This window comes from Pseudophryne corroboree (assembly GCF_028390025.1).
Source record: "Pseudophryne corroboree isolate aPseCor3 chromosome 7 unlocalized genomic scaffold, aPseCor3.hap2 SUPER_7_unloc_10, whole genome shotgun sequence".
In the NCBI taxonomy this organism is placed as follows: Eukaryota; Metazoa; Chordata; class Amphibia; order Anura; family Myobatrachidae; genus Pseudophryne; species Pseudophryne corroboree.
Genome location: NW_026967609.1, coordinates 354041 through 369382, shown reverse-complemented (window position 1 = coordinate 369382; position 15342 = coordinate 354041). Strand labels below are relative to the sequence as shown.

The following is a 15342-nucleotide window of genomic DNA, read 5'->3' as shown; positions in this document are numbered from 1 at the left end:
GCGGGGGTGAATTTGGCAGTGATGTAGGCGGGGGTGAATTCGGCAGTTATGTTGGGGGGGGAGGGGATTTGGCTGTGATGTTGGCGGGTGGGAATTTGGCAGTGATGTTGGCGGGTGGGAATTTGGCAGTGATGTTGGCGGGTGGGAATTTGGCAGTGATGTTGGCGGGTGGGAATTTGGCAGTGATGTTGGCGGGTGGGAATTTGGCAGTGATGTAGGCGGGTGGGAATTTGGCAGTGATGTAGGCGGGTGGGAATTTGGCAGTGATGTTGGCGGGTGGGAATTTGGCAGTGATGTTGGCGGGTGGGAATTTGGCAGTGATGTTGGCGGGTGGGAATTTGGCAGTGATGTTGGCGGGTGGGAATTTGGCAGTGATGTTGGCGGGTGGGAATTTGGCAGTGATGTTGGCGGGTGGGAATTTGGCAGTGATGTTGGCGGGTGGGAATTTGGCAGTGATGTTGGCGGGTGGGAATTCGGCAGTGATGTTGGCGGTCTCGGCCTGTTACATCACTGCGGAGATACCGGAAGAGCACATGTGCAGATCGTATTTCCTCAGTCATGGATAGACACAGCACATTCACATCCCACACATCCCAAACATCCCACACATCCCAAACATCCCACACATCCCACACATCTGTGCCAGTAACATGGATATTAATAACATATATGAATGTCCCCATTGTTAAAGATCTTTTGTCTTTTCTTTTGGGACTACAATCGCAGCTTTAGACAAAACTTCTGCCAAACTAATGGTTCAAATTCCAGATGCCGAAACTCCTGTACGCACCTCCTCTTAGTTATATATAACGTATGGTATCTGGCGGGTATAGAGAAACTCCTGTACGCACCTCCTCTTAGTTATATATAACGTATGGTATCTGGCGGGTATAGAGAAACTCCTGTACGCACCTCCTCTTAGTTATATATAACGTATGGTATCTGGCGGGTATAGAGAAACTCCTGTACGCACCTCCTCTTAGTTATATATAACGTATGGTATCTGGCGGGTATAGAGAAACTCCTGTACGCACCTCCTCTTAGTTATATATAACGTATGGTATCTGGCGGGTATAGAGAAACTCCTGTACGCACCTCCTCTTAGTTATATATAACGTATGGTATCTGGCGGGTATAGAGAAACTCCTGTACGCACCTCCTCTTAGTTATATATAACGTATGGTATCTGGCGGGTATAGAGAAGCTCCTGTACGCACCTCCTCTTAGTTATATATAACGTATGGTATCTGGCGGGTATAGAGAAACTCCTGTACGCACCTCCTCTTAGTTATATATAACGTATGGTATCTGGCGGGTATAGAGAAACTCCTGTACGCACCTCCTCTTAGTTATATATAACGTATGGTATCTGGCGGGTATAGAGAAACTCCTGTACGCACCTCCTCTTAGTTATATATAACGTATGGTATCTGGCGGGTATAGAGAAGCTCCTGTACGCACCTCCTCTTAGTTATATATAACGTATGGTATCTGGCGGGTATAGAGACGCTCCTGTACGCACCTCCTCTTAGTTATATATAACGTATGGTATCTGGCGGGTATAGAGACGCTCCTGTACGCACCTCCTCTTAGTTATATATAACGTATGGTATCTGGCGGGTATAGAGAAACTCCTGTACGCACCTCCTCTTAGTTATATATAACGTATGGTATCTGGCGGGTATAGAGACGCTCCTGTACGCACCTCCTCTTAGTTATATATAACGTATGGTATCTGGCGGGTATAGAGAAACTCCTGTACGCACCTCCTCTTAGTTATATATAACGTATGGTATCTGGCGGGTATAGAGAAACTCCTGTACGCACCTCCTCTTAGTTATATATAACGTATGGTATCTGGCGGGTATAGAGAAACTCCTGTACGCACCTCCTCTTAGTTATATATAACGTATGGTATCTGGCGGGTATAGAGAAACTCCTGTACGCACCTCCTCTTAGTTATATATAACGTATGGTATCTGGCGGGTATAGAGAAACTCCTGTACGCACCTCCTCTTAGTTATATATAACGTATGGTATCTGGCGGGTATAGAGAAACTCCTGTACGCACCTCCTCTTAGTTATATATAACGTATGGTATCTGGCGGGTATAGAGAAACTTCTGTACGCACCTCCTCTTAGTTATATATAACGTATGGTATCTGGCGGGTATAGAGAAACTCCTGTACGCACCTCCTCTTAGTTATATATAACGTATGGTATCTGGCGGGTATAGAGAAACTCCTGTACGCACCTCCTCTTAGTTATATATAACGTATGGTATCTGGCGGGTATAGAGAAACTCCTGTACGCACCTCCTCTTAGTTATATATAACGTATGGTATCTGGCGGGTATAGAGAAACTCCTGTACGCACCTCCTCTTAGTTGTATATAACGTATGGTATCTGGCGGGTATAGAGAAACTCCTGTACGCACCTCCTCTTAGTTATATATAACGTATGGTATCTGGCGGGTATAGAGAAGCTCCTGTACGCACCTCCTCTTAGTTATATATAACGTATGGTATCTGGCGGGTATAGAGAAACTCCTGTACGCACCTCCTCTTAGTTATATATAACGTATGGTATCTGGCGGGTATAGAGACGCTCCTGTACGCACCTCCTCTTAGTTATATATAACGTATGGTATCTGGCGGGTATAGAGAAACTCCTGTACGCACCTCCTCTTAGTTATATATAACGTATGGTATCTGGCGGGTATAGAGAAACTCCTGTACGCACCTCCTCTTAGTTATATATAACGTATGGTATCTGGCGGGTATAGAGAAACTCCTGTACGCACCTCCTCTTAGTTATATATAACGTATGGTATCTGGCGGGTATAGAGAAACTCCTGTACGCACCTCCTCTTAGTTATATATAACGTATGGTATCTGGCGGGTATAGAGAAACTCCTGTACGCACCTCCTCTTAGTTATATATAACGTATGGTATCTGGCGGGTATAGAGAAACTCCTGTACGCACCTCCTCTTAGTTATATATAACGTATGGTATCTGGCGGGTATAGAGAAACTCCTGTACGCACCTCCTCTTAGTTATATATAACGTATGGTATCTGGCGGGTATAGAGAAACTCCTGTACGCACCTCCTCTTAGTTATATATAACGTATGGTATCTGGCGGGTATAGAGAAACTCCTGTACGCACCTCCTCTTAGTTGTATATAACGTATGGTATCTGGCGGGTATAGAGAAACTCCTGTACGCACCTCCTCTTAGTTATATATAACGTATGGTATCTGGCGGGTATAGAGAAACTCCTGTACGCACCTCCTCTTAGTTATATATAACGTATGGTATCTGGCGGGTATAGAGAAGCTCCTGTACGCACCTCCTCTTAGTTATATATAACGTATGGTATCTGGCGAGTATAGAGAAACTCCTGTACGCACCTCCTCTTAGTTATATATAACGTATGGTATCTGGCGGGTATAGAGAAACTCCTGTACGCACCTCCTCTTAGTTATATATAACGTATGGTATCTGGCGGGTATAGAGAAACTCCTGTACGCATCTCCTCTTAGTTATATATAACGTATGGTATCTGGCCGGGTATAGAGAAAATCCTGTACGCACCTCCTCTTAGTTATATATATAACGTATGGTATCTGGCGGGTATAGAGAAACTCCTGTACGCACCTCCTCGAGGTTATATATAATGTATGGTATCTGGCGGGTATAGAGAAACTCCTGTAGACACCTCCTCTTAGTTATATAGAACGTATGGTATCTGGCGGGTATAGAGAAACTCCTGTACGCACCTCCTCTTAGTTATATATAACGTATGGTATCTGGCGGGTATAGAGAAACTCCTGTACACACCTCCTCTTAGTTATATATAACGTATGGTATCTGGCGGGTATAGAGAAACTCCTGTACGCACCTCCTCTTAGTTATATTTCTCTAACGTCCTAAGTGGATGCTGGGAACTCCGTAAGGACCATGGGGAATAGCGGCTCCGCAAGAGACTGGGCACAACTAAAGAAAGCTTTAGGACTACCTGGTGTGCACTAGCTCCTCCGTCTATGACCCTCCTCCAGACCTCAGTTAGAATTTTGTGCCAGGCCGAGCTGGATGCACACTAGGGGCTCTCCTGAGCTCTTAGAAAGAAAGTAATATTTAGGTTTTTTATTTTCAGTGAGATCTGCTGGCAACAGGCTCACTGCTACGAGGGACCTAGGGGAGAGAAGCGAACCTACCTGCTTGCAGCTAGCTTGGGCTTCTAGCCTACTGGACACCATTAGCTCCAGAGGGATCAAACACAGGCCCAGCCTCGGTCTACCGGTCCCGGAGCCGCGCCGCCGTCCCCCTAGCAGAGCCAGAAGCAAGAAGACGTTCCTGGAAATCGGCGGCAGAAGACTTCGGTCTTCATTAAGGTAGCGCACAGCACTGCAGCTGTGCGCCATTGCTCCCCAGGCACACCACATACTCCGGTCACTGATGGGTGCAGGGCGCTGGGGGGGGGGGGGGGCGCCCTGGGCTGCAATATAAGTACCTTACTTGGCACATTAACACATAATATAGCCTTTAAGACTATATATGTGTAAAATCCCCTGCCATAACTGTATAAAAAAAGCGGGAGAAGCCCGACGGAAAAGGGCTATATCCCTCAGCACACTGGTGCCATTTTCCCTCACAGCTCCGCTGGAAGGATCGCTCCCCAGGCTCTCCTTTGCAGTTCCAGACTACATAGGGTAAAAAAGAGGGGGGGGGGGGGCACTAAATTTAGGCGCAATCTGTGATATATAAGCAGCTATAAGGGGTAAAATCACTGTGTAGTGTGTATCCCTGTTTTATATAGCGCTCTGGTGTGTGCTGGCATACTCTCTCTCTGTCTCCCCAAAGGACTTTGTGGGGTCCTGTCCTCTGTCAGAGCATTCCCTGTGTGTGTGCGGTGTGTTGGTACGGCTGTGTCGACATGTTTGATGAGGAGGCTTATGTGGAGGCGGAGCAGGTGCCGATAAATGTGATGTCACCCCCTGCGGGGTCGACACCTGAGTGGATGGATATGTGGAAGGAATTACACGACAGTGTCAACTCCTTACATAAAAGGTTTGACGACATATCAAATGCGGGGCAGCCGGCTTCTCAGCCCGTGCCTGCCCAGGCGTCTCAAAAGCCATCAGGGGCTCTAAAACGCCCGCTACCTCAGATGGCAGACACAGATGTCGACACAGATACTGACTCCAGTGTCGACGATGATGAGACTAGTGTACATTCCAATAGGGCCACACGTTACATGACTGAGGCAATGAAAAATGTGTTGCACATTTCTGATATTACCCCAGGAACCACAAAAAAGGGTATTATGTTTGGGGAGAAAAAACTACCAGTGGTTTTTCCCCCTTCTGATGAATTAAATGAAGTGTGTGAAGAAGCGTGGGCTTCCCCCGATAAGAAACTGGTAATTTCTAAAAAGTTACTAATGGCGTACCCTTTCCCGCCAGAGGATAGGTCACGTTGGGAGACATCCCCTAGGGTAGATAAAGCGCTCACACGCCTGTCAAAGAAGGTGGCACTACCGTCTCCGGACACGGCCGCACTAAAGGAGCCTGCAGATAGAAAGCAGGAGGCTATCCTGAAGTCTGTATATACACACTCAGGTATTATACTGAGACCTGCTATTGCTTCAGCATGGATGTGCAGTGCTGCCGCTGCGTGGTCAGATTCCCTGTCAGAAAATATTGATACCTTAGACAGGGACACTATATTGCTAACCATAGAGCATATTAAAGACGCAGTCTTATACATGAGAGATGAGATGCACAGAGGGATATTTGCCGGCTGGCATCTAAAATAAGTGCAATGTCCATTTCTGCCAGGAGAGGTTTATGGACTCGGCAGTGGACAGGGGATGCAGATTCTAAAAGGCACATGGAAGTTTTGCCTTACAAGGGTGAGGAGTTGTTTGGGGATGGTCTCTCGGACCTCGTTTCCACAGCGACAGATGTGAAGTCAGCATTTTTACCCCATGTTCCCTCACAGCCAAAGAAAGCACCATATTATCAGGTACAGTCCTTTCGGCCCCAGAAAGGCAAGCGGGTTAAAGGCGCGTCCTTTCTGCCCAGAGGCAGAAGTAGAGGGAAAAAGCTGCAGCATACAGCCAGTTCCCAGGAACAAAAGCCCTCCCCCGCTTCCTCTAAGTCCACCGCATGACGCTGGGGCTCCACAGGCGGAGCCAGGTACGGTGGGGGCCCGTCTCAAGAACTTCAGCGACCAGTGGGCTCGCTCACGGGTGGATCCCTGGATTGTACAAGTAGTATCTCAAGGGTACAAGCTGGAATTCGAGACGTCTCCCCCTCGCCGTTTCCTCAAATCTGCCTTGCCATCAGCTCCCCCGGACAGGGAGGCAGTGCTGGAGGCAATTCACAAGCTGTATTCGCAGCAGGTGATAGTCAAGGTACCCCTCCTTCAACAAGGACGGGGTTACTATTCCACAATGTTTGTGGTACCGAAACCGGACGGTTCGGTGAGACCCATTTTAAATTTGAAATCCTTGAACACATATATAAAAAGGTTCAAGTTCAAGATGGAATCGCTCAGGGCGGTTATTTCAAGCCTGGAGGAAGGGGATTACATGGTATCACTGGACATCAAGGATGCTTACCTACATGTCCCCATTTACCTTCCTCACCAGGAGTACCTCAGATTTGTGGTACAGGACTGTCATTACTAATTTCAGACGTTGCCGTTTGGTCTGTCCACGGCACCGAGGGTATTTACCAAGGTAATGGCCGAAATGATGATACTCCTTCGAAAAAAGGGAGTTTTAATTATCCCATACTTGGACGATCTCCTTATAAAGGCGAGGTCCAGGGAGCAGTTGTTGGTCGGGGTAGCACTATCTCGGGAGGTGCTACAACAGCACGGTTGGATTCTGAATATTCCAAAGTCACAGCTGGTTCCTACGACACGTTTACTGTTTCTGGGGATGGTTCTGGACACAGACCAGAAAAGGGTGTTTCTCCCGGAGGAGAAAGCCAAGGAGTTGTCGTCTCTAGTCAGAGATCTCCTGAAACCAAAACAGGTCTCGGTGCATCACTGCACGCGAGTCCTGGGAAAAATGGTAGCTTCCTACGAAGCAATTCCATTCGGCAGGTTCCATGCAAGAATCTTTCAGTGGGATCTGTTGGACAAGTGGTCCGGATCCCATCTTCAGATGCATCGGCTGATAACCCTGTCTCCAAGGACCAGGGTGTCTCTGCTGTGGTGGCTGCAGAGTGCTCATCTTCTAGAGGGCCGCAGATTCGGCATACAGGACTGGGTCCTGGTGACCACGGATGCCAGCCTTCGAGGCTGGGGGGCAGTCACACAGGGAAGAAACTTCCAAGGGCTATGGTCAAGCCAGGAGATTTCCCTACACATAAATATTCTGGAACTAAGGGCCATCTACAATGCCCTAAGTCAGGCAAGACCCCTGCTTCAAAACCAGCCGGTACTGATCCAGTCAGACAACATCACGGCGGTCGCCCATGTAAACCGACAGGGCGGCACGAGAAGCAGGACGGCAATGGCAGAAGCCACAAGGATTCTCCGATGGGCGGAAAATCACGTGTTAGCACTGTCAGCAGTGTTCTTTCCGGGAGTGGACAACTGGGAAGCAGACTTCCTCAGCAGGCACGACCTCCACCCGGGAGAGTGGGGACTTCATCCAGAAGTTTTTCAGCTGATTGTAAATCGCTGGGAACGGCCACAGGTGGACATGATGGCGTCCCGCCTCAACAAAAAGCTAGAAAGATATTGCGCCAGGTCGAGAGACCCTCAGGCAATAGCTGTGGACGCTCTAGTGACACCGTGGGTGTACCAGTCGGTTTATGTGTTCCCTCCTCTTCCTCTCATACCCAAGGTACTGAGGATAATAAGACGAAGAGGAGTAAGAACTATACTCATTGTTCCGGATTGGCCAAGAAGAGCTTGGTACCCAGAACTTCAAGAGGTGATCTCAGAGGACCCATGGCCTCTGCCGCTCAGACAGGACCTGCTGCAGCAGGGGCCCTGTCTGTTCCAAGACTTACCGCGGCTGCGTTTGACGGCATGGCGGTTGAACGCCGGATCCTGAAGGAAAAGGGCATTCCGGAGGAAGTCATCCCTACGCTGATTAAAGCTAGGAAAGAAGTGACCGCAAACCATTATCACCGCATATGGCGAAAATATGTTGCGTGGTGTGAGGCCAGGAAGGCCGCAACGGAGGAATTTCAGCTGGGCCGTTTTCTGCACTTCCTACAGTCAGGGGTGACTATGGGCCTAAAATTGGGTTCCATTAAGGTCCAGATTTCGGCTCTATCGATTTTCTTCCAGAAAGAACTGGCTTCACTACCTGAAGTTCAGACATTTGTTAAGGGAGTGCTGCATATTCAGCCCCCTTTTGTGCCCCCAGTGGCACCTTGGGATCTCAACGTGGTGTTGAATTTCCTAAAGTCACATTGGTTTGAACCACTTAAAACCGTGGATTTAAAATATCTCACGTGGAAAGTGGTCATGCTGTTGGCCTTGGCTTCGGCCAGGCGTGTGTCAGAATTGGCAGCTTTATCATGTAAAAGCCCTTATCTGATTTTCCATATGGATAGGGCGGAATTGAGGACTCGTCCCCAATTTCTCTCGAAGGTGGTTTCAGCTTTTCATTTGAACCAGCCTATTGTGGTGCCTGTGGCTACTCGTGACTTGGAGGATTCCAAGTTGCTGGACGTAGTCCGGGCCCTAAAAATCTATGTTTCCAGGACAGTTGGAGTCAGAAAGACTGACTCGCTATTTATCCTGCATGCACCCAACAAGTTGGGTGCGCCTGCTTCAAAGCAGACTATTGCTCGCTGGATCTGTAGCACGATTCAACTTGCACATTCTGCGGCTGGACTGCCGCATCCTAAATCTGTAAAAGCCCATTCCACGAGGAAGGTGGGCTCTTCTTGGGCGGCTGCCCGAGGGGTCTCTGCTTTACAACTTTGCCGAGCAGCTACTTGGTCGGGGTCAAACACATTTGCTAAATTCTACAAGTTTGATACCCTGGCTGAGGAGGACCTAGAGTTCGCTCATTCGGTGCTGCAGAGTCATCCGCACTCTCCCGCCCGTTTGGGAGCTTTGGTATAATCCCCATGGTCCTTACGGAGTTCCCAGCATCCACTTAGGACGTTAGAGAAAATAAGATTTTACTCACCGGTAAATCTATTTCTCGTAGTCCGTAGTGGATGCTGGGCGCCCGTCCCAAGTGCGGATTGTCTGCAATACTTGTAAATAGTTATTGGTTAACTAAAGGGTTATTTTTGAGCCATCTGTTGAGAGGCTCAGTTATATTTCATACTGTTAACTGGGTATAGTATCACGAGTTATACGGTGTGATTGGTGTGGCTGGTATGAGTCTTACCCGGGATTCCAAATCCTTTCCTTATTGTGTCAGCTCTTCCGGGCACAGTATCCTAACTGAGGTCTGGAGGAGGGTCATAGAGGGAGGAGCCAGTGCACACCAGGTAGTCCTAAAGCTTTCTTTAGTTGTGCCCAGTCTCCTGCGGAGCCGCTATTCCACATGGTCCTTACGGAGTTCCCAGCATCCACTACGGACTACGAGAAATAGATTTACCGGTGAGTAAAATCTTATTATAACGCATGGTATCTGGCGGGTATAGAGAAACTCCTGTACACACCTCCTCTTAGTTATATATAATGTATGGTATCTGGCAGGTATAGAGAAACTCCTGTACGCACCTCCTCTTAGTTATATATAACGTATGGTATCTGGCGGGTATAGAGAAGCTCCTGTACACACCTCCTCTTAGTTATATATAATGTATGGTATCTGGCGGGTATAGAGAAACTCCTGTACGCACCTCCTCTTAGTTATATAGAACGTATGGTATCTGGCGGGTATAGAGAGACTCCTGTACGCACCTCCTCTTAGTTATATATAACGTATGGTATCTGGCGGGTATAGAGAAACTCCTGTACGCACCTCCTCTTAGTTATATATAACGTATGGTATCTGGCGGGTATAGAGAAACTCCTGTACACACCTTCTCTTAGTTATATATAACGTATGGTATCTGGCGGGTATAGAGAAACTCCTGTACGCACCTCCTCTTAGTTATATATAACGTATGGTATCTGGCGGGTATAGAGAAACTCCTGTACGCACCTCCTCTTAGTTATATATAATGTATGGTATCTGGCGGGTATAGAGAAACTCCTGTACACACCTCCTCTTAGTTATATATAATGTATGGTGTCTGGCGGGTATAGAGAAACTCCTGTACACACCTCCTCTTAGTTATATATAACGTATGGTATCTGGCGGGTATAGAGAAACTCCTGTACGCACCTCCTCTTAGTTATATAGAACGTATGGTATCTGGCGGGTATAGAGAAACTCCTGTACGCACCTCCTCTTAATTATATATAATGTATGGTATCTGGCGGGTATAGAGAAACTCCTGTACACACCTCCTCTTAGTTATATAGAACGTATGGTATCTGGCGGGTATAGAGAAACTCCTGTACGCACCTCCTCTTAGTTATATATAACGTATGGTATCTGGCGGGTATAGAGAAACTTCTGTACACACCTCCTCTTAGTTATATATAACGTATGGTATCTGGCGGGTATAGAGAAACTCCTGTACGCACCTCCTCGAGGTTATATATAACGTATGGTATCTGGCGGGTATAGAGAAGCTCCTGTACGCACCTCCTCTTAGTTATATATAATGTATGGTATCTGGCGGGTATAGAGAAGCTCCTGTACGCACCTCCTCTTAGTTATATATAACGTATGGTATCTGGCGGGTATAGAGAAGCGCACATCTGGGGCTTGTGGTTCCTCCTCCCGATGGTATATAAGATGTGGACTGACAGATTTTCTGTATTACTGTGTCCCGGTTTCAGAGCAGCACTGCACCCTATGTGCTCCCTCTTACTATTTTGCCTTTCCTGTTCTGGTAATTGTTTTTGTTATCAATACGGCTATTATTAATCTCCGTCGCCCCCCCCCCTCCCCCCCGCCTCCTTTTTTCCCTGTAACCCAGTCTACTATTTCTTCTCTCTTTTTTTCTTTTCTCATGATGTCATTAATATGTATCTGCCCGCCACATGCTGCTGCTGACATCACTCTTATTACTCTTGTGTGATCCGGTGGCGGTCCGCGTCCATTTCTCCTGTCTCTGCTTTGTTGATTTGATGTCACTTATGCTGCATTATAGTACAAATAAGCCCCGTACAATCGTATGTGTTTGAACAGTTGTTTTTTTCTTTTTCTTAACATGACACAACAGCAAAAGCTACAGGAGCTGAGTGACTGTTTTGTCAGCCCTTCCGCCACTCCAGCCTCCGCTCTGAACAGCCTCGTTGTGTCCTGCGCGACGGCGGTCAGTTTCCGAGTAGCCGCTACGTGTGAAGCCGGAGCTTTGTCACTCAAGAAAGTGATGAACTTTTATTCTGCACCCGTGAATGATGCCGGAGCTCCCATTGCAGTGGGCCCGGTGGCACTGGAGGGCCTGAGGGACATCCGGGAAGAACAGGTGAAACTGGAGTCTATGCAGGGCAAGAAGAGTTCCAGTCTGGTGGATATACGAGAGGGGGAAGCGGATGCCGGGAACAGAAGACTCTCCCTGCCCGGGCTCCTTTCCCAAGGTAATATAATCGTGCACAGTCCAGTCTTTTCCTTAGTCTAACACTGGTTACGCCTGACCTGTTTTCTGAACGTAAGGTAAGTGCCTTTCCATGCTTTATATATCTGTATATGAGTTGTGTGCAGGTAAGTACTGGCCTTTCCATGCTTTATATATCTGTATATGAGTTGTGTGCAGGTAAGTACTGGCCTTTCCATGCTTTATATATCTGTATATGAGTTGTGTGCAGGTAAGTACTGGCCTTTCCATGCTTTATATATCTGTATATGAGTTGTGTGCAGGTAAGTACTGGCCTTTCCATGCTTTATATATCTGTATATGAGTTGTGTGCAGGTAAGTACTGGCCTTTCCATGCTTTATATATCTGTATATGAGCTGTGTGCAGGTAAGTGCTGGCCTTTCCATGCTTTATATATCTGTATATGAGCTGTGTGCAGGTAAGTGCTGGCCTTTCCATGCTTTATATATCTGTATATGAGCTGTGTGCAGGTAAGTACTGGCCTTTCCATGCTTTATATATCTGTATATGAGTTGTGTGCAGGTAAGTACTGGCCTTTCCATGCTTTATATATCTGTATATGAGTTGTGTGCAGGTAAGTACTGGCCTTTCCATGCTTTATATATCTGTATATGAGTTGTGTGCAGGTGAGTGCTGGCCTTTCCATGCTTTATATATCTGTATATGAGTTGTGTGCAGGTGAGTGCTGGCCTTTCCATGCTTTATATATCTGTATATGAGCTGTGTGCAGGTGAGTGCTGGCCTTTCCATGCTTTATATATCTGTATATGAGCTGTGTGCAGGTGAGTGCTGGCCTTTCCATGCTTTATATATCTGTATATGAGTTGTGTGCAGGTGAGTGCTGGCCTTTCCATGCTTTATATATCTGTATATGAGTTGTGTGCAGGTAAGTGCTGAGCACTCAGTGTTTTATTTGTAGTGTCTCCGAGACTCCTGAGGAAGGCTGGAAGGGCGCGCATGAGAACAGTGGCGCTGACACCCACAAACAGCGGAGTGGCGGATGTATTTCTGCCATGCCTAAGGACTGAAGTTTGGAGTTGGGGAAGAGGTAAAGAGGGACAACTGGGGCATGGCGATGTATTGCCAAGGTAAGAGATTCTAGTACTAATTGGCACTTACAGATATGTCCTCATACAGCTTTGCTGCAGCCCCTCTTGGCACGCCAGCTCACGTAAGACTCTGCTAGCGTTAGGTGTCTCTCCCCCCTTCCCTGAAAATGTCTTAGACACAATCTTCTGGGTCGTCCTAAATGCGTTGTGACTTATGCTGGCCATGCACCCAAACGATGCCAGCTCGTTGGAATGATAATCTGGCAGTGTGTTGGGAACAGATGATAATGATCCGCTTGCTCGCACACGGCGGTTTATGGTCTGTCCAACGAATTGGGAAAAATGAAACCGGTTTGATTTCTCCCAACTAATCGTTCAGGTGTAGGGGGAACTGTCGCCCCAGCTTAATGATAAGTAGGCGGACACTGCCAGTCACTCCCCTCTGTCAGCTCCACGGAGAGCCGCCAGTACTGCTGCCACCTCTCTGCATCCTGCCCCATGCACGATTGAATGGACGCCGCAGGAGTGGAGACATTCTAGGGAGATGTTGCTCCTGTCCCAATCTAAAGCTGCCACCAGGAAGAACCCCACCTCCTCCCCAGTGCAGCCAGCACCATGCATCACATTGTGTGTACTGTATGTGTAATACTGGCGTCCTGCAGCTGCTCTGTGTATATAAAACACATGTGCAGACATGTGCTCCTGCCGGGGATGTGATTCGGACGTGTTCTTTTCGTGGTCAATAGAATAAAAAAACCTCCCTTTTATTGAAGTAAATAAGACAAGAGATATTTATTTAAAACATGCTTAAGGACGAGACACTGTCCGCCTACTCCTGTGACATCACACGGAGGATGGCAGTCTGATGAAGAAGCTGGTTAGATGTATGTGGTAGCGCTTTAGGTAGTCAGTTGGATGGTTGGAGGAGGGTTGGTCTGATAAAGAAGCTGGTTAGATGTGAGGGGCAGCTTTTTTGTTGGATCTTTTGGATGGTTGGAGGAGGGTCGGTCTGATGAAGAAGCTGGTTAGATGTAAGCAGCAGCGTTTTAGGTGGTCAGTTGGATGGTTGGAGGAGGGTTGGTCTCATGAAGAAGCTGGTTAGATGTGAGAGGCAGCATTTTAGTTGGTCAGTTGGATGGTTGGAGGAGGGTCGGTCTGATGAAGAAGCTGGTTAGATGTGAGGGGCAGCATTTTAGTTGGTCAGTTGGATGGTTGGAGGAGGGTCGGTCTGATGAAGAAGCTGGTTAGATGTGAGGGGCAGCGTTTTAGTTGGTCAGTTGGAGGAGGGTCGGTCTGATGAAGAAGATGGTTAGATGTGTGGGGCAGCGGTTTAGTTGGTCAGTTGGATGGTTGGAGGAGGGTCGGTCTGAGGAAGAAGCTGGTTAGATGTGAGAGGCAGCATTTTAGGTAGTCAGTTAGAGGAGGGTCGGTCTGATGAAGAAGCTGGTTAGATGTGAGGAGCAGCGTTTTAATTGGTCAGTTGGATGGTTGGAGGAGGGTCAGTCTGATGAAGAAGCTGGTTAGATGTGAGGGGCAGCTTTTTTGTTGGATCTTTTGGATGGTTGGAGGAGGGTCGGTCTGATGAAGAAGCTGGTTAGATGTAAGCAGCAGCGTTTTAGGTGGTCGGATGGTTGGAGGAGGGTTGGTCTCATGAAGAAGCTGGTTAGATGTGAGAGGCAGCATTTTAGTTGGTCAGTTGGATGGTTGGAGGAGGGTCGGTCTGATGAAGAAGCTGGTTAGATGTGAGGGGCAGCGTTTTAGTTGGTCAGTTGGAGGAGGGTCGGTCTGATGAAGAAGATGGTTAGATGTGTGGGGCAGCGGTTTAGTTGGTCAGTAGGATTGTTGGAGGAGGGTCGGACTGATGAAGAAGCTGGTTAGATGCGAGGGGCAGCGTTTAGGTCGTCAGTTGGATGGTTGAAGGAGGGTCGGATGTATGATGACGCATCTTTTTTACAATAATTTGGCACTTACATATTTTTTGATTGTTTTACATTTCAGGTTGATCATTAGAACCTAAATGATTAAACTTAGTAAAATCTATTTGTTGATTTCTTTATACAGGTTACAGCCACTGTGTGTCCGGAGCATGGATGGTAAAGAGGTGGTACAGCTGGCAGCTGGCAGCCACCATTCAGTTGCTCTTACCGCCAGGTCGCAGGTAACATTGCAGTTCTGGAATTCTTTTTACCCATTTATTTTTGTTTTATTTTTCTCCAATTTTGTAATATATAAAAATGTGTATATTCCCTTTCCTACATCTGGGGGACGTGTGATGACACGTCTGGTTAGTGAGGGATAAAGGTGTCGGCACTTAATGAGGTAACGTTTAGTGGTATATAAGCTCCTCCCTCCAACCCCTCCTCAGTTTGTGTGCAGAAGGCGTAGGTCAGCACAGAGTAGGTCCCCCCAGCTTTACCCCTATGGCCCAGGAAACACCGACTAGATGCGGCCAGCACCTCTCTCCATACCGGTACCAGCAGGCTGAAGACTCCTCTAGCTCCAGGCTTCTGCAGCAGCAGCGGGCGACAGAACTTTGGCAGCAGATGCTGGCTGAAAGGTGAACGGTGGCTCCATAGCAGAGACCAGAGAAAGAGGCAGGCATGGTGGGGTTGCCGCGGCAAGGTCCCCCAGAGCCTGTTGA

General features: G+C 47.6%; 1 protein-coding gene across 2 annotated transcripts in view; it reads left to right on the top strand.

The window, feature by feature from the left end:
* The window catches only part of ALS2 (alsin Rho guanine nucleotide exchange factor ALS2), a 384700-nt gene that overhangs the window by 67963 nt on the left and 301395 nt on the right, over nt 1–15342 (top strand). For both annotated transcript variants that reach the window (XM_063950453.1, XM_063950454.1), the window contains 3 exons: nt 11277–11634; nt 12572–12740; nt 14763–14859. In XM_063950453.1, coding sequence (XP_063806523.1) covers nt 11277–11634; nt 12572–12740; nt 14763–14859 — 624 coding nt within the window. The remainder of the gene's footprint in view (nt 1–11276; nt 11635–12571; nt 12741–14762; nt 14860–15342) is intronic.